This window comes from Pteropus alecto, unplaced genomic scaffold, assembly GCF_000325575.1.
Source record: "Pteropus alecto unplaced genomic scaffold, ASM32557v1 scaffold92, whole genome shotgun sequence".
NCBI lineage: Eukaryota > Metazoa > Chordata > Mammalia > Chiroptera > Pteropodidae > Pteropus > Pteropus alecto.
This window is the reverse complement of record NW_006432447.1, coordinates 339,876-360,101: the sequence shown is the minus strand read 5'-3', so window position 1 is coordinate 360,101 and position 20,226 is coordinate 339,876. Positions and strand designations below refer to the sequence as shown.

The 20,226-nt window shown below is 39.2% G+C and overlaps 1 protein-coding gene across 1 annotated transcript in view; it reads left to right on the top strand.

Moving 5' to 3' along the window:
* Positions 1-1,977: 1,977 nt before the first annotated feature.
* The window catches only part of CUNH3orf20 (chromosome unknown C3orf20 homolog), a 61,165-nt gene continuing 42,916 nt past the window's right edge, over positions 1,978-20,226 (top strand). The window contains exons 1-5 of the mRNA XM_006907170.1: positions 1,978-2,461; positions 3,243-3,383; positions 6,562-6,681; positions 14,664-14,799; positions 15,809-16,093. Of these exons, the coding sequence (XP_006907232.1) occupies positions 1,978-2,461; positions 3,243-3,383; positions 6,562-6,681; positions 14,664-14,799; positions 15,809-16,093 (1,166 nt within the window). The remainder of the gene's footprint in view (positions 2,462-3,242; positions 3,384-6,561; positions 6,682-14,663; positions 14,800-15,808; positions 16,094-20,226) is intronic.

Sequence of the window (20,226 nt, the reverse complement as noted above, 5' to 3'; positions counted from 1 at the left end):
AGACATAGGAAGTCTCTTTATGTGCAAGCCAGCTGGATGTCAGAAGAGTTTGCTCTATGAGACTCTTGTTCTTTGGAGATTTTGTTGCTGATAGATGGGCAGAGGCAACTCAAAGGCCATGAGGAAGTAGTATCACGTTTGGAAAGGCCTCTGTGCCAGTAGTCTACAGACAGGTGACTCCTGACCAAAAGTCTCTCTCAGCCTCTGATTTCTCATCAACAAAACCACAGAGGCAATGGCCTTCTCACCCCAAGGTGGTCGCACCAGATCAAAGGCAGGTATGAAGCTGCTCTGAAAATGCTGAGGGTGTACACCAAGGGTGTGGTCTTTGGCGAACTTGGAGTGGCTTCAGAGGACATGGTTTGAAAAGTGAAAAAATGAAGATTGTCTGGCAGGAGAGGATAGCCATGGATGTGGCGGGGAGCGGTTATCAGGCCAAACGTGGTAGAATTGATGGTTGGAAGGCTGTGGTAGCAAGCAAGGATTGTCAGAAGATGCCAGCCCTTCCTCTGCTCTAAAGGTCGACATTACTAGCAAGTGTGCTCATTGGGGCCATTTAAGTCAGACAACAGGGGCAGCTCACTGGCACTGCATGGAAATGCTGGCAAAGGTGATCAGAGTGGGGATCTCACCCTCCTCTGCTCTCAGATTCCCTTAGATCAACCTTTCCTATGTGTTCTGGATTCTTGAGCATCTTTTACAGAGGCTCATATTCTCACAAAGCCCCTCAGGAGTTAAAAGAAATAAATCATCATTTTTGTGTAGTGTAAGATCAAGAAGTGACTATTTTTGTAAATGTGTTTCAGATTGATATGTGGACAATAATATGTCCTTAGGGGTTTCATTTTGATCAGATGGATGAAACTTTCAGATCTGATTACAATACCCTAGTTTATTTGAAGATTTTTTTTGTAGCCATTTCATGTTCATCAGATTGTTCATACTCCCTCTCTTCAACCAGTGATCTATTTTTGCTATTAAGTAAGAAGATAAAAATAAATCACAATCTATAAGAATGTCAGAATAAAAACTACCTAGTAGCTTATAATGGTGTTCAGCTGACCAAGACATGAGTATACTTATCAGCTAACCTCATGGCCCCATATGTCTACTTGAGCACTCAGAGCCCTGAAGAAGTTCTGTTAAAGTGGGGAAATGCTTATTATAGCTCATTGATTCTAAGGTACATATTTCCCTCATTTTAACACCTCTGAAATTGTGGTATGTCCTACAGTCAATGACATCTTACATTGATTTTATTTCCTCGTAAATGGTGTATCAATTATATCACATCTTAGATTTGGTGAAATGTGACAAATGATATTAGTCATTGAATTAAGAAAACTCATTCTCCTCATTTTTTCCTGTCTGCCCTTGGATGTACATGTTGAATAATTCTATGCCCATCCTTGCTTCACAATCAGGAGCTTACACAACCAGGAAGCTTATCACCCTCTTCCAGAGAGAGCCAATGAAACATCTTTTTGTTTTTGCAGGTTTTTATTAATAGACCACAAGCAGATATTCCATCTTCAGATCTATAACTATAAAAGGTACCATGAAACCTTTCTCCCTTCCCCATCCTTTCCATTCCTCTAGCCCTTGGGATCCCTCCTTAGGAACTCAGTTTGTGTGACTGTCCCTGGTACCATTTCTGGAACCTGCTCATCCCCAGATCCTTTCCAAAGTAACTCGCTAATACGGGTCTATTTGAGGTATTTCTGAGAAGAAAAGGGAGGAGGGGCATCCCTTTGCCCTACTCTGGGGGTAGTGACCAATTATTTCCTTATCCTTCCTGGATAGGACCTGCTGGCTCAATGACCTATAAGGGCCATTTCAGCACTTCATTCTGTCTATCTCCAAGGCTTCACCTTAGGTAAGCACTTTTGCTCTCATTCACCTCTGAGTCTTTGCAACTGAAGGTCCCTCTTGTTTGAGATGGACAGTATTACCTAGCAGTATGCACACTCTAGCAACATGAACGACATCAAGAGTAACCGAGAACTGTACCTGCAGTACACAGCCATGGCCCCCAAGCTGTTGGCCCACATCTCCAAATTGCTCATTGTTTGCCGGAATGCAGGCATTGCTGTCCCTAAGGGCATCAAAAACATCTTTGAGTTCACTTGGGAGGAGCTCATCACTGACCCCATGGTGCCTACCCCGTCCGACATCTTGGGCCTAGAGATCAACCTTGGAACCCCACCTGTGGTGCTTGTGGAACCAACCCCCGTGCAGATCCCCATCCAGAAGAAGCCACCACCACCACCACCACCAGTACAACCACCACCGAAGGTATCCACGTCCTCTGGGCCATCCAAGTTCTCCGCCCACTCTCCCACCCATGGCCATCAGGCGCATGTTGGCCAGGAGACCCTGCGCAAGTTCCAGCAGCAGTCTGTCCACCTGCTGACAGAGCTGCTCACGCTGAAGATGAAGGCCATGGTGGAGTCTGTGTCTGGTAAGCCTGGCTCGTCAGATTCTTTTCCATTTTTTCTGGACCCAGAAGGGTCTGCCTGGACTGATGTGTGTGTGTCCTGCACACCCACTCCAAATAGGTATATAAGCTTGCACTGAGAACAGATGGCAGCCATGGGTCTGCTATCAGAATCGAACTCCTCCCACGATCACTCCCAAGATTAACCCCCTCACTCCTCTCTGTTCTCTACGTTTTCCTCCCATTCCCTCAACTTTGCAGAGCCAAGACTGGAAGTTTGGCTGTGGAGAATGGTGCAAGGTCAGAGATACTGAAAGGTGGAGTTCATGTGGAAATGATGCAGAGGTGTAGAGAGGTGGCACCCAGGGGCAGAGGTTATGTGGAGTTGCCTGTCAGGAGGGATGATTGATGGGTGGCAAGACAGAGCCCAACAGAGCCAGAATCAGGGAGAGTTATGAGAACTGGGGTTCACCTATGGTGACAGCATCATCCCAAGATCAAGACCAGGACCGAGAGCCAGGTCAGTAATCAAGCCTTCCAGATGTTGTGTTGTTTTAAATACAAACAGCATCTGTACCAAGATCTATGGGTAGGAATAGAGAAGGGCAAGGGGTCAGAGAGCAAAGTGTCACCTGTCAGATTTTGAGAGCTCAAGACCCTTCTATTAGGAGCCCCCTCACACTTGCTTACCCTAGGAATAGATCTTCACTGTACCCTTATTTCCTGGACCATTTATGGAGGTCCTTTTCGGGAAGCATTAGCCCTGTGTTGGGAGGAAAATGAGTTGTTTTGATGATTCTTTTAGTAGGTGCCAACCCCCTGGATATTACAAGGCGCTTCGTGGAGGCCAGCCAGCTCCTCCACCTCAATGCCAAGGAGATGGCTTTTGATTACCTGACTGGCACAGTTGGGAGAAGTAGCTATGGTATTGGATCAGCATGGAAAGGTGGGTACCCAAGCTTCAACCCTTAGGTGAAAATTCAAACAATAACCAATCAGAATGCATTGGAAAGGTCAAATCCCCGGTTTAAATGTTTGACATTTTCAAGAGTTGAGGTGGATGTGGAGCAATAGAGATTTTCAGAAGCTGAAGGTGAGTGAATAATTGGTACAGTTCCTGTGGAGAGCAGTTTGGTGGTATCTGAGAGGAGGGAGATGCTCTAACATCTTACAAAACAGCAATATCTCTCCTAGGTCATTCCTTAGAGCTGTGCTTCTCAAACTATCTTCAGTGAAGGACCAATTTGTAAATTTCCAAACTTTTGTGGAGCGACCCTTTTAAAAATATGATAAAGATGTCACAGCAACTTTAAATTGTTATATAGTTTTCTAAATGTTTACTCTCAATTTTTGTACTCACCTAGTAAGGCCTGATATGGATTATACCAGTCCACAGGTCACACTTGAGAGTTGCACTTAGCATGTATGCAAGAAGTCATACAAGAATATTTATTGCAGAATCATTTAGAATGGGAAAAAACATTGGAAACAACCTAAATATCCATTGACAGGAGAAAAACAAGTAAATTATAGTCTATTTAGACAATGGAACAAAATGAGAAGTGAAAACGAAAATGAACTAAGCACTAAAGCATATATATCAAGAGAGATAAATCTCAAAAACTAGTGTTAAGCAAAAATAAAAAAAGTTATAGAAGACTACATTTGGTATGACACTATTTACATTTAAAAGATTTCAAAGTAATAATATATTGCTTATGGGTACATTATACAAAGTACAAATGTAAAAGTGTAAAGAAGAATGATGCAAAGTTGGGGGAAGTGATCTTTGGAGAGGGATGGAGGGGAATAGATCTGGAAGACAGTGACTCAGTCACATCTGTAATGTATCTCTTAAGCTTGGTGGATATACAGGTATTCATTCTGAATGCCTGAAAGTCCTCACTGTTAGGAGGTTTCACAGAGAAGCATAAAAAATTTATACAGTAATTCCCCCTTATCTGTGTTTCCACTTTCCATGGTTTCAGTTACCCGTGGTCAAAATATTAAATGGAAAATTCCTAAGTTTCAAATTGTGTGATGAAATCTGCCACTGTCTTACTTCCTCCCACCCAGGACATGACTCATCCCTACATCCAGTGTATCCATGTTGTATAAACTCCCAGCCTATTAGTCGCTGAGTAGCCGTCATGGTTATCAGATTGACTTTTGTAGTATCACAGTGCTTGCATTCGAATAACCCTTATTTTACTTAATAATGGCCCCAAAGCACAAGAGTAGTGATGCTGGTATTTCGGATATGCCAAAGAGTTCTCTCTTTAAGTGAAAAGGTAAAACTTCTAGACCTAATAAGGAAAGAAAAAAAAAATTGTATGCTGAGGTTGTTAATATCCCTGGTAAGAAAGAATCTACCTATGAAATTGTGAAGAAGGAAAAAGAAATTTATGCTGATTTTGCTGTTGCACCTCAAACTGCAAAAGATATGGCCATGGTGTGATAAGTGCTTAATTAAGATGGAAAAGGCATTAAATTTGTGGATAGAAGAAAATACATTCCGATGGATAGCATCATATTGCTCCAGAAAGCATTGAACCTGTATGAAGACTTCAACAAGGGATCCCCTGAAACAAGTGACACTGAGCCATTTACTGTAAGTAAGGGATGGTCACACAGATTTAGAAATACATTTGGACTGAAAAATATAAAAATTACTGGAGAGAGACCACATTCACAAAACTTTTATTTCAGTATGTTGTTATCATTGCTCTATTTTATTGTTGTTAATCTCTTACTGTGCCTAATTTATAAATTAAACTTTATCACAGGTATGTATGTATACAGAGGGTTCGGTACCATCCTCAGTTTCAGGCATTCACTGGGGGTCTTGGAATGTATCTCCTGTGGCTAAAGGGGGTCTACTCATAAACATTCTCCCTCACTTACACGTAAAACATATTGTAATTTTCTATTCCTCAGTTTCCTTTACTTAACAGACAAATGTTTTCCAACATGGCTATACACTTTTAATAATTATCATTTTGAGTGGGAATAAATTTCTTCTGTTTATGTTTCATAATTAACCAAATGCTTAGGTTTCCAGATTTTTTTTTTTTATTAGTGGTATAATATGCACTGGAATAGACAACTTTAAGTACATCACTTCTTATTTCTGTTTTATTGGTGATTAAGATTGATTATCCCGGAGAGGATTTATTGGGGCAGAGGGTCTCAATACATGTTCAGTTCTGACTAAAGATTGCTTTCTTGATGGGTTTTATGTACACCAACAGAGAACTGATTAGTTTTATTCTGTCTTTACCAGCATTGGCTATTGTTAGTTCTTTTCATTTCTGCTAAGTTATAAGATACTAAAAATTGTTCTAATTTCAGTTTTCGGATTACTAGTGAAGGTAAGTGATCGTTTCCATCATCCAGTGTGCAGTCTCTAGTTATAATTTTCGACTGCTTGTAAAGTTAAGTTTACCATTTTCTTTATGAATTTGAATGAGCTGTGTCAATGAATGAATTGCTTAACACTTTCCAACAATTTCCTGCCTAACCAATTAAATGATTATGTTTGGGGAAAGAACAAGGAAAGAATTTAATGAGGTTTATGGAAGAATGATAGATATTTTCCATTAGTGATGGAAGTGCTAAATATTCATTCTTGAGTGGTCAGATAATTAAATGATTCTGCGCTAGACAGTATAATTCTGCAAGAGACTGATCTATGTGTTGAAGAAGCGTTTGATTCTGTAGCTTGCATAAGGGAAAACTAAATTTTCTCTAAATTTTCTTTTAGCTGGCTCAGTGTTTATTCTTTCAACCTAATGCAGCAGTTATACCTGCATTTGCCCTTCAGTAATGTCACATTTTGTGCTTGTTTGCTGCCCCTGCTGCCTGCTCTAGTGTCATTTCTCTCTTGAGAGATATTGAGGGGGAAGAGGGTGCTGTGGAGATGAACTTTAATTTCTTTAATTACTCTGAGCCTGCTTGTGCATTTAAACATCTTTTTATTCCAAGATCTGGTTGTTTTGTACAACAGGGCACTTTAGAATATCTGGTCTGCCATACTGCTAGAACAAAAAGTCCATATTACGCTTTTGGTTAAAAAAATTAAAATTAAAAAATTGAAAGAAGTATCCCTCTCTCTTCCACTCTAGAGTCCCTCATGAACATCGCCGCCGTGGGAGTGAACTCGCCTTACCAGCTCATCTATGAGGCCTCTACTGGCTGTCTGAGTTTTTCCCTCTCGACTGGAAAGGAAGTCAAGAAGAAAGCAGGTAACTGTGGTTCCCAGCAAGACCTCTTAGCCTATCTGTAGGGGTGGAGTTGGGGAGAGGGATAGAAGATTTTTCTATTTAGGTTGATATAGTTTGATTTGGTTTTCTGATAAGAAGGATACACAGTTTCCCTGACTGACTATACACAAAAGCTATTGACACAGATTCTTCCCCATAAAACTGGTGCATCTCAACCTACTCACTCCACAGTGCAGTCTCATCATTTGAATGTTTACATGACCTCCCTCCTGGTGATGTGGTCCCCCTCACCTGAGACAACACCCCTCACAACCCCATATTTCCATCCCCTCAGTCTCCCAACTTCACCCCCTCTACTCAGAGAGATCTGTGTTGCTCCTCTTCACACAGCAAGTAGGGAACCAATATCAGAAGTGAGGTATTTGGATAGCAGACCTAGCAGTGTGTTCTAAACTAGGTCAGTTTGTGGAGGCAGGAAACAAAGATGCAGAGGGAACTCCTATTGAGGAAGACACACAACAGAAGGAAAGGCTTAAGAGAAAGAATGGGTGGCAATGAGGCCAAATAGTATCACAACGACCATGCAGCCAGAAGCTCAGAGGGCAGATAAGTTGGGCTGAAGAGGGCAGGGTAAGGCTTCAGGGGCAGGGTAAGGCTTCAAGGAACTCCCAGGTCACTCCCCTTCTCCCTGGGCTTTGATGGCAGAGTAAGGGAATAGGGTAAGTGGGGGAGGACTGCATTCAAAAGAGGTGATGGGAGGATTGATATAAGGTAGGAAAACTCAATGACTGTCCAATTGATTCCCACAGACACTGGAGGTAAGGCTGGAAGTTGAGAAGTTTGGATTTTATTCCTGTCCCAGCCCCTGGCTGGCTGTGTGGTTTGCCTTCCTCCAGACCCAACTCTCCATATCAAGCTGATCCTATATCCTTTCAGTTAGTGAACAAATGTTTACGAAACAATTGCTAATTGTCAGTCACTGTTCTAAATGTCAGGGGTACCCCTGTGGATTCTAAGACAAAGAATGCCTTCCCTAATGGATCTGGCATCCTCAGCTTCCCTGCACAGAGTAGAATCAGCTGCCCCTCTCATTCCCCTGGTTCCTTTACGTCTGTTGATGTGTTTTCTCTCCCTGTGGTTCAATAACCCGTATCATCACTTCTGGCATCCCACTTTATGTACCTCTGATTTTATCATATCCACTGTCACTTTAAGGGAAAACGAACAGTGATTTCATGATTTTTTCCCCCTAATCACCTCAAAGGTAATGCTTGAGTAACGCCATTACTAAGCAAAAGTTAAATATGTTTCTTTGTCTTTTTGTCTATATAGCTGTTTTCTTCTGCTACCCCACCAAGATGTGATTTGTCATGACTTTGCATCATCCTGATTAGGATGTATGTTCAATGATACTGCATTTCTTATAGCTTCTTGATAAGTTTTGGAATTATTCTCACATATGCATGCTAGGATGGGTGACTAACCTTCCCTAATAGTTTATAAGTAATCATGTAACCTTTCTTGCCCAGGAAAGTCCCAGTTTATGCTTATTATCTTGGTATAACTATTAATTATGCCTACTTTCACTGTAAAAACTTTCCCAGTTTGGACAATATAGAGTCATTCTGGTTTTAAGTCACTCTGGTTTGGGACCCCTACTATCTGTTCCATGCACATGTGCTATCACACCTCACCAGCTGGCCCCCTTTGCAGTTGTAGGGCCAAGAAGACTTGGAGCATGCACAGGCTCCAGGGTTTGGGCCTACTCCCTGAGGAGACAACAGGTATTTCTGGAAAGTAGCCCAACTTTACAAGAAGAGAACTGAGGAAAATCTATCAGCAGTAGATCCTGGTTGGAGCTCCCACTCGAGGACCCAAGGCAACCAGGGATAGGCCAAACATGGATGCTGAGGCCAGCAGATGTTTCAGGAGGTCATTCAGCTAGTAGCTGGGCCTCAGGGCCAAGTCTCTGGTCTCTGGTGTTAGGAGGAATTGGAGAAGGAACCAGGAATGACTCAGGGTGGCAAATACCAGAGATGGTACCTACACACTAGCCAGAAACTGCAAAGTTTGACTGACAACAAGGAAAACTCCTTCTGAGGCCCTCAGGGCTCAGTTGGAGCCTGAGCAATACACCTGACATGAAGTCAGGTTTTATTCTTGAAACCAAAGTGCAGTTGTTTCTGCATATATCAAGGGAGAGCATGTGGCTCCAGCTGGGTGGGTGGTAGAGGCTCAGAAGCAGACAGAACCTGAATAGATGCCTCTGGAACTTCAGTCATGGAGGATCTACCTCCATAATTTTATATCACCATATCCTTATGCCACCTAATATTTTCTACAGGCAATAAATGTGAAAATAAGTGCAATAAGCACAAAACATTGCCATCCACAGATCTGAGCAGGCAGAAGAAAGAATAAGCAAATTTGCAGACAGGACAATGGAAATTATTGAATCTAAAGAACAGAAAGAAAATATCGAAAAAAAATGAATAGAAACTAAAGGAGCTGTGGTACACCATCAAGTGAACATACACAATGTGAGAGTCCCAGAAAGAGAAGAGAAAAAAAGGGATAGAGAAAATATTTGAAGAAATAATGTCTGAAAAGTTCCCAAATTTGATGAAATCATGAATATAAACATCAAAGAAGCTCAATGGACTCCAAATAAGATAAGCTTAAAGAGACGCACATTGTAATCAAACTTTCAAAAGACAAAGACAGAAAATCTTGAAAGCAGCAAGAAAAAAAGCAAATTGTTACATACAAGTAATACTCAACAAGATTACAGGTATATTTTGCATCAGTAACTTTGGAATCCACAGGCACTGCACTGATATAATCGAAGCACTTAAAAAAATTTTATATCCAAAAATTTTATATCCAGTAAAACTGTCCTTCAACAGTGAGAGAAATATTAAAACATTCTCAAATAAACAAAACCTGAGAGAGTTCATGACCACTAGATCAACCTTGCAAGAAATGTTCAAAGGAGTTCTTCAAGATGAAATGAAAGGACACTAGGTAGTACCATATGAAGAAGCCATATGGAGAAATAAAGATCGCCATAAAAGTAAATACATGGGCAGTTATAAAAGCTAGTAGTATTGTAACAATGGTTTGTAACTGCACTTTTTGTTTGATACATGATTTAAAAGACTAATAACATTTTTAAAAATATTATTAGTGTAAAAGCTAGTATTACTGTAACTGGTTTATAGCTCCAAATCTTGTTTTCTATTTAATTTAAAAGTGGAACATACATTTAAAAGAACTGCTAGTTTAAGTTTTGGGGCACATAATATATAAAGGTATAATTTTGTGACATCAACAACTGAAAAAAGACAAAATAGTAAGAAGGAAAGTTTTTTCATGTTGTTAAAATTAGGCTGATAAAAATTCAAATTAGAGTTTTATAACTTTAGGATGTTAAATGTAATCCCCATGGTAACTCCAAAGAAAATAGCTATAGAATATACAAAAAAAGGAAATGAGAGAGGAATTGAAATATTTTACTCCAAAAAAATCAACTAAACACAAAGATAGTAATGCAGGATATGAGGGACAGAAAGCTATAAGGCATATAGAAAACAAAGAGCACAATGATAGAAGCAAGTCCTTTCTTATCAGTAATTATTTTTAATGGCTTAAAGTCTTAAATCAAAAGATAGAGCTTGGTAGACTGGATAAGAACACATGATCCAACTATATGCTATCTACAAGAGACACAATTGATATCCGGACACAAACAAGTTAAAAGTGAAAGGATGGAAAGAGATATTCCATGCAGATAGTAACCAAAAAAAATCAGGAGTAGCTATACTAATATTAGACAAAATAGACCTTAAGTAAAAAAAAAAAACAGTTACAAGAGATAAAGAAGAATACTGTATATTAGTAAAAGTTTCAATACAGCAAGAAGATATGACAATTATAAACATTTATGTACTAATGACAGGCCATAAAAATACATGAAGCAAAAACTGACAGAAATAGACAGTTCTACAATAATAGTTGGAAACTTTGATATGCCACTCACAATAATGAAAAAAAAAAACAACAAGATAAGGACAGAGAACTTAAATAAAACAATGACCCAAGTAATTCTAAGACATATTCAGAACACAAACAAACAAACAAAAATAGAATATGCATTCTTCTTAAGTGCACATAAGACATTCTCCTGGATAAGCCATATGTTAGGCCTCAATAGATTTAAAAAGATAGGTAGTGTACAAAGTATCTTCTTCAACCACAATGGAATGAAGTTAGAAATTGATAACAGAAAAAAAAAACTGGAAAATTTACAAAATTTTGGAAATTAAATAACACTCTTAAACAACCAGCAGATCAAAGAAGAAATCACTAAGGAAATTAGAAAATACTTAGAGATGAGTGAAAATGAACAGATAACTTACCAAAACTTACGGGTTGCAGTGAAAGTGATACTAAGGGGGAAATTTATAGTTATAAATGCTTACATTAAAAGATAAGAAAAATCTCAAGCAACCTAACTTAAGGAACTAGAAGAAGGACAAGAAACTAAACCCAAAGTTAGAGAAAGAAGAAAATAATAAAGATTAGAGTGGAGATGAATGAAGTAAAGAATAAGAAAAAATAGAGAAAATGTAATTCTTTGAAAACATCAACACAATTAGCAAATCTTTAGCTAGATCAGCTAAGAAAAAAGGGAAGACTCAAATTACTAAAATAAATGGAAAAAGGGACATTATTAATAATTCTCCAGAAATAAAAGGATTATACAAGACTATTTTGAACAACTGTACCAGCAAATTGGATAACCTACATAAAATGGACAGATTCCTAGAAACACAAAACCTACCAAGACTATCATGAGGAAATAGAAAATTTAAATAGACTTATAAATGGTAAGGACATTGGATCAGTAACCAAAAAAACAATTCCCAACAAAGAAAAGCCCTGATAGCTTCAAAGGTAAATTCTACCAGACATTTAAAGAAGAACTAATGCCAATCATTCTCAAACTTTTCCGAAAACTTAAAGAGGGAACACTTCCCAACTTATTCTATGAAGCAAGCATTAACCTGATACCAGGACCAGACTACAATAGAAGCAAAACTGCAGACCAATATCCCTTATGAACATTGATGTAAAAATCCTCAACAAAATACTAGCAAACAGAATTCAGCAGCATATTAAAAGGATTATGCACCATAATGTCAAGGGAGATTTATTCCTGGAATGCAAAGATGATTCAACATACAAAAAAAAAAAAAATGTAATTCACCACATTAACAAAATGAAGGAGAAAGAAAACACATGATCATCTCGATTAATGCAGAAAAAGCATTTGACAAAATTTAATACACTTTCATGACAAAAACACAACAAACTAGGAATAGAAGGAAACCATCTCCATATAATAAAAGCCATATATGAAAAACCCACAGTAAGCATTATACTCAGTGGTGAAAGACTGTAAGCTTGTCTTCTAAGATTAGGAACAAGGGAAGGATGCCTGCTTTCACTTCTATTCAACATAGGACTGGACATCCTAGCTAGAACAATTACACAAGAAAAGGCATAAAAGACATCCAAATTGGAAAGGAAGAAATAAAATTATTTCTGCAGATAATATAATTTTATATGTAAAAACCCTACAGATCCCACCAAAAAAAAAAAAAAAAGCAAACCATTGGAACAAATAAATGAATTCAGCAAAGTACCAGGATAAAGGCAACACACAGAAATCAGTTGTATTTTTATACATGAGCAGTGAACAATCTGAAAAGGAAATTAGAAAAACGATTCCATTTACAAGAAATAAAATACTCAGAAATTAACCAAGGAGGTGAAAGACTTGTACAGTGAAAACTACAAAATATTGCTGAAAGAAATTAAAAACGATATAAATAAATGGAAACACATCCTCTTTTTATGGGTTAGAAGACTTAATATTGTTAAAATGTCAATACTACCCAGGGCAATCTACAGATTCAGTGCACTCTCTATCCAAATCCCAATTGTGTTTTTTGTAGAAATAGAAAAGCTCATCTTAAAATTCACATGGAATCTCAAGAGACCCATGAATAGCCAAAGCAATCTTGAAAAAGAACAAAACTGGAAGACTGACAGTTCTTAATTTCAAAACTTACTGCAAATCTACAGTAATCAAAACAGTGTGATGTTGGCATAAAGACAGGCATATAGACCAATGGGATAGAATAAAGAGCCCAAAAGTAAACTTATGCGTATATGGTCAAATGATTTTTGACAAGGTGCTAAGACCATTCAATTGGAGAAAGAACCATTTTTTCAACAAATGGTGCTGAGAAAATTGGACATCTACATGCAAAAGAATGAAATTGGACTCTTACCTGACACCATATACAAAAATTAACTTCAGATGGACCAAGCGCCAAAATGTAAGAACTAAAGCAATACAACTCTTAGAAGAAAACTTTGGAGAAAGATTTTATGGCATTGGATTTGGCAATGATTTCTTGGCTATAACACCAAAGGCACAGACAACACAAGAAAAAAGACAAATTGGACTTTATGGAAATGTATTAATTTTGTGCATCAAAGACACTATCCACAGAGTAAAAAACGGCAGCCTACAGAATGGGAGAAAATATTTGCCAATTCTATATTTGATAAGGAGTTGATATCCAGAATATGAAGAGAACTTTAAAACTCAACAACAGCAACAAACCTAAATTGAAATGGGCAAAGGACTTGAATAAATATTTCTCCAAAGAAGATATTCAAATGGCCAATAAGCACATGAAAGATGATCAACATCACTAACCATTAGGGAAATACCAATCAAAACTATAATGAGATACCACTTTACCCCCAGTAGGATATCCACTATTACAAAAGCAAACAATAAAAGTTGAAGAGGATATTGAAACACTTGCATGCTGCCGATGAGAATATAAAATGGTATAGCCACTGTAGTAAACCGTATGGCAGTTCCTCAAAAAATTTAAAATGGAATTACTATAAGATGCAGCAATTTTACTTCTGGATATATATCAAAATAATTGAAAGCAGGGTCTTGAAGACGTATTTGTATACCCGTGTTCATAGTAGTATTATTCACAATAGCTAAAATATGGAAGCAACCCAAGTGTCCATCAATGGGTAAATGGATAAATAAAATATGGTCTATATATACATTGGAATATTACTCAGCCTTAAAAAGGAAAGAAATTCTGACACATGTTACAACATGGATGAACCTTGAGGACCTTATGCTATGTGAAATAAGGCAGTCACGAAAAGATAAATACCGTGTGATTCCACATATATGAGGTACTGAGAGTAATCAAAAAGACAAAAAGTAGAATGGTAGTTCCCAGGGACTGCAGTAGTAGAGAATGGGGAGTGATTGTTTAATGGGTACAGAGTTTTAATTTTACAAGATGAAAAGAGTTATTGAGATGGATAGTGGTAATGGTTGTCCAGCAATGTGGATGTATTTAATACCACTGAACTATACACTTAAAAATGGTAAGATGGTAAATTTTTGTTATGTGTATTTTACCACACTATTAAAAAAATTATAGTCTCAATGGATCCACACTTTCCTCTGCAGAAGGCCTGAGATTAACCAACATCAGAGAAGTGTTGAAACCGATCAAGATGGAATTGAGATTTTTGGTCTTTAATCAAAAATATAAGAAGGGAATCACTTAAGTATCCACAGCAGCACACATCTGTGCTCTCTCCACCTAGAACAAGGCTGCCTTTAAGGAAACACGGCTGGATTCATCATTCTGCACAAGTCTGTTCCTGATACATGCTTTGTTGACTTACGGAGTGATGTCTCTGTTTTATCAGTGACCATATAAGTGACCTTATAAAATAGGGATTCCTGTCCCAAGGAAGCATAAACGATTCTCCCAATTATTTTGACTTTCAGGGGATGCTGCTCTTCTGCTCTCCCCAACCCCTCTCCCCAGGAGAAACCATTTTCTAAAACCCCTGTCTAACCTCTTCATCTCCAACTACAGGCAAATCAAAAAATTTAGAAGAGATACCCATGTCATCCCCTCAACGAGGAATGGGAACCTCTGTATCTGACAATGTGGAGATCAGTGACCCCTGCCCAGAAGCCCGGGAGAAGCTGCAGGAGATGTGTCGCCATATGTGAGCACCTCAGTGGTTGGGGGTGGTTGGAAGAGGAAGACACAGCCACCAGTAGCCTGTGTGCACATGAAGGGGAATATCACAAAAGTATCTGAACCGTGCCAGCAAGTGTCAGGTACCCAGTGCCCCCAACAATAGTGACAGGGTGACAGCCTGTAACCATCCTTCCCACTCACAATCCTATTCAGTCCTCATTCGACCTCATGAGGAAGACAGAATTTATACCCATTTTGCAGATAAGGAAGCTAAGGCAGCCCCAGCAGGCAGGTAAGGCATTGCCTGAGGTTCTGCATCTTGGTGAGCCTGACCCCATGCACTGATCTCTGCCTCCTCACCAGTGATACCCCATTTGCAGGACTTCTTATAGTCTGCAGCCTTGTGCCCTGAAAGTTTCTTTCTTAACATAATTTGTCAGAGTTCTCCTACAAAAAGAAAAAAAGAAAGAAAAAAAGAAAAGAAACACCTTTCAAAACAAAAAATATTAACATGGATGATTAATAATATTTATGATTTTGTGGGTCCCACAAGTCCCGGCAAGTTAAGTCTACATTTCTCCAAAATCTCAGACCATGGACCATAAAGGATTTAAAACCTAGTCATATCTAAGCCATATATGTCTTGGACTCCCTGGGCAATTACAGATACAGAACATGAGTAGCGGGCAACCACCAAGTGTCGCCCCTTACTGTGACATTCTGGAAGGAAGCCTTCTCTCCCTGTAACATCAGGACTGATCCCCTAGGTCCCCCTCTAAAAGCAGTCCCATTCCATAGGTCCTCACCTAGCACTATAGGTGGAAAGGACTGGTCTCAGAGGGGTACCGGGACCTTCCCAATTTTCCTAAAAGCACTACTTTTAAGGATGAGGGGTGTGGAGTGGGAACACATATTTTTGGGACAGGGAAATGGAATGGGAGTCTTGGGAGCTGGGGGTGGGGGGGCCTGTAGAAAGCCTCCCTGGTGAGTGAGAGCCAAGTGGCTAGAAGATATGTTGGTCTCCTTCCCTGCAGAGAAGCCGAAAGGACCTTGTGGAAAGGGAGGAATGTCTTCTACCCCATGATCTTACGCCACTACAAGGCAAAGATGCCCTCTCAACCAATGTCGGCCCCAAAAGGGGACACTCAAACCTCGAGCTCTCATCACCCTCAAACTCCAGGTGCTCAAACTTCTACTTCCACCCCTCACCAGCCTCCCACCCAACATGCTCACTTCAGCCGGCACTCTCAGGATTGGAAGGGATCCAAGAAGACCATCAAGTTGCATTACACCTTCTATGATGGGACTTCCTTCGTTTAGTATCCTTTTATTTGGTGCTGCCTTTTCTCTCAATAATTCAGCTCTAGGGAACGTCTGGGCCAGAAAAAGCCTTAGTATTTACTTTGAATTATTTTTAAAAAATTTATTGAGGTGATATTGGTTAATACAATTATATAGGTTTCAAGGGTACAACTCAAAAATACATCATCTGTATATTACATTGTGTGTTCCCCACCCAGAGTGAAATCTCCTTCTGTCACCCTTTTCTATCTCCCCACCTCCCTCCTTTTCTTCTGGTAATCACTGAACTATTATTGTCCGTATCTATGAGTTTTTGTTTGTCTTGTTCGCAATTATATAGGTTTCAAGGGTACAACTCAAAAATATATCATCTGTATATTACATTGTGTGTTCCCCACCCAAAGTCAAATCTCCTTCTGTCACCCTTTTCTAAAATCTCCCCACCTCCCTCCTTTTCTTCTGGTGATCACTGGACTATTACTGTCTGTATCTATGAGTTTTTGTTTGTCTTGTTCATTTTTTGTTTTCAGTTTTATTGATCAGAGAAGCCTGGCGACAGGTCCTCCAGGATATTAAGAGTTTCTTCAGGTCAGAGAAGGTGCCCTTTGGAGAAAGTCTGGGTGGGAAGCTGCTGATGAGAAAGTCACCTTGGACCCCTGTGTTTTTTGCAGAGGCCCTGTCACCCACTCTTCAACTTGTGCTAGAACTGGTCCAGACCCCAGATACCCGACACATTTGACAGCAAGGCTGAGGTCAGAGAAGGAGAAACGATTATCCCAGGTTCTGCAGTCTGAGCTAGATAGCTGTCAAAGAGGGATGACACGAAGCCATTCATTCCTACCCCTTGATTGTAGGACTGTGACTCACTCAATGTCACAAAAAGAATTTGGTACCAGAGCCAGGCCTGGGTCCAGGGCTGCCGCACCTCCATTTAGAGCTCTCTCTCAGGCACCGTTTCATGCCTTTCAGGATTGTTTTCTCCATCAGGGAGCGGGATAGGGAAGATTGAAGGGGACTGATCGAAACCACTGGACACTCAGTGTCCCCTACCTTTGGAGGAGAGGGTGGTTCTCTGAGTTGTCAAACAGGCTGCCCAGACAGGCCTGCCTGGCAACAGCCCTCTCCACTGATCTGGGAATTCAGAATTTAAGCACCCTGCCAAAGGAGTCCTATTGTTTTTGACCATGAATGAATCCATTCATCACACTCTGCTCGGCCCTGCTTCTAATGTGCCCTGTGATAGTGAACACAGCACACTCCTTCCAGGGTAGCTGCTGCTCACTATTGGTCATGGGGCTTCTGCCTCCCACCTTTTCTGACTCTACACTACATCAAATAGCATAATCCCCCTGAGCTCCTTGTGAAGTTGTGTCTCTGAATTAGGGTGCTATCAGCAGGACCAGAGATGGTGGACTAGTCTATGATCAGGCCCAACACCAGCCTGCTGGGATCCTTGTTCTCTTACCTGTCTCAAGAGTGGTGAGGGCCCCCTGATGTGGGACCACCTGAAACCTGCAGGTCATCACTAATGGCACGCTTGACTCATACCCCAGCAATGATCACATCCTAGCAATTAATTTGTTTCTAGGCCCAGTTCTTGGTGAACATGCACAAGTCACTTTATATCTCTTGACCTCACTTCCCTCCATTATAAAATAAGGAAGCTGAACTCAGTGATCTTGAAAAAGAGATTCTGTGTTACTGTGTTCAAATGGTTTAAACACATGTGCACCTTTGGATCTCTCTTGAGTAGAGAAAATGTTTGGAAAACACTTCCTTTGCCTCATGGCTTCCACAGAACAGTGGGCTCAGCAGTTGATTCTGTTTTCGTGGAGATTACTGGGCAAAGCTCTCAGGTAGAAATGATACATCTGCCCTTGGATTGCCAAAAAGCTCCAAGCCCTGATGAGTTTGCACTTGTCAGCATCAGACCCTAGAACCACCCCAGTATTGATTTCATTTGGGTTGTCAGCATCTCTCTTCCCTCAATCACTATTCTCTAATCAAACTGCCCTTAAAGCCTTTTTTTTATACGAAGATATAAAGTCATAACATTAAAAACAAACCATAATTCCTGTGTACCTGGTACTGTGCTCAACACTATTCCTTTAGGGATTTGTTGAGCACTCAGAGCCACTGTGTGAGGTAAGCATTTTTTTTAATATGGTAAAATGTACAGAACATAAAATTTATCATTTTAACCATTTTGAAGTGTACAATTCAGTGGCGTTAAGTACATTCGCAATATTACACTACCATCACTGTTATTTAGTTCCAGGACTTTTTCATCACCCCGAAAGGAAACCTTGTGCCTATTAAGCAGTCACTCCCCCTTTTCCCTCCCCACCCCTCCCTGGAAGCTGGTAATCTGCTTTTCACCTCTATGGATTTGCCTACTCCAGAGATTTCATATAAAGTGAATCACACACTATGTGGCCTTTTGTATCTGGTTTCCTTCATTTAGTATAATGTTTTTGAGGTTCTTCCACATTGTACAATTGACCCTTGAACATCACGGGTTTAATTGTGTGGGTCTACTTATATGTGGGTTTTTTTTTTTTTTTCAATTGACTCATGCAATTCAGTTGGCCTTGCTGAGTTCAGTTGACCAAAATTCAAAAATCTGTGTTGTTCAAGAGTCAACTAGAGGTTGAGAATTCCTGTATGTGGAGGGCCGACTTAAGTCATATGCAGATTTTCGACCACAGGGGCAGTCAGGATCACTAACCCTTATGTTGTTTAAGGGTCATCTGTAGTATGCATCAGTACTTCATTTTTTTTTTTTAAGTGGGGGCAAAATTCACATAACATAAAATTGATCCTTTTATGTGTACAATTCAGTGGAATTTAGTACTTTTACAATGTTGTGTAACCACAACCTCTTTCAAGTTTTAAAATCTTTTTATCATCCCAAAAGAAAACCCTACACCTATTAAGTGTGGAGTAAACAGCCCCTGACGATCACCAATATATTTTGTCTCTATGGATTTGCCTATTTTGGATATCTTATATAAATGGAATCCTATAATATGTGGCCTTTTGTGTCTGGCTTCTTTCATTTAATATAATGTTTTCATTATGTTGTAGCATGTATCCAAATTTCCTTCCTTTTTATGACTGAATCATATTCTATTATATGGATATACCACTTTTTAAAATTCATTCTTTTGTTTGTGGACATGAGGTTGTTTCCATTCGACTATTGGGAATAATGCTGCTATGAACATTCTTGTATGTTTTTATTTGCACAACTTTTGTCAATTCTTGGGGGTCTATACCTAAGAGAGCAATTACTGGGTCATATGGTAATTCTATGTTTAACTTATTGAGGAACCTCCAAAGTGTTTTCCATAGTGGCTGCACCATTTTACATTCCCACCAGCAATGTATGGGGTTTCCAATTTCTTCATCCTTGATTATAATTGATATTTTCCAATTTTTTAAATTCCAACCATTCTAGTGGGTATTAAGTGATATCTCATTGTGGTTTTGATTTGCATTTCCCTAATAACTAATAATTTTGAGCATCTTCATGTGACTTCTTTGAGATATCTTTATAGAAATATGTATTCAAGTTCTTTGCCTGTTTGTTGATTATCTTTTTCTTGTTGAGTTTTAAGAGTTCTTTATATATTATGGGTGCTGGACTCTTATCAGATATGTGATTTGAAAATCTTTTTCCTATACTGTGGGTGTCTTTTTACATTCCTGATAGCATCTTTTGGTGTACAAAAATGTTTAATTTTGATAAAGTCTTATTTTTCTGTTTTTTGTTCCTGTGCTTTGGTTTTCATATCTGAGAAACCGTAGCTTATTCCTGGTGGTTTTTATTTTTTTCTGAAAGTTTTATAGTTATAGCTCTTACGTTTAGGTCTTTGATCTATTTTGAGTTGATTTTTTTCACATGGCGTGAGATCAGGATCCATCTTCATTCTTTTGCATGTGCTACCCAATCATCCCAACGCTGTTTGTTGGAGAGATTATTCTTTCCCTCATTTGAATGGTCTTGGCACTCTTGTTTAAAATCAGTTGACTATAAATATTATGGTTTATTTTTGGACTTTCAATGATATTCCATTGATTTATATGTCTATTATTATGCCAGTACCACACTGTTTTGATTATTGCAGCTTTGTGGTGTTGAAATCAG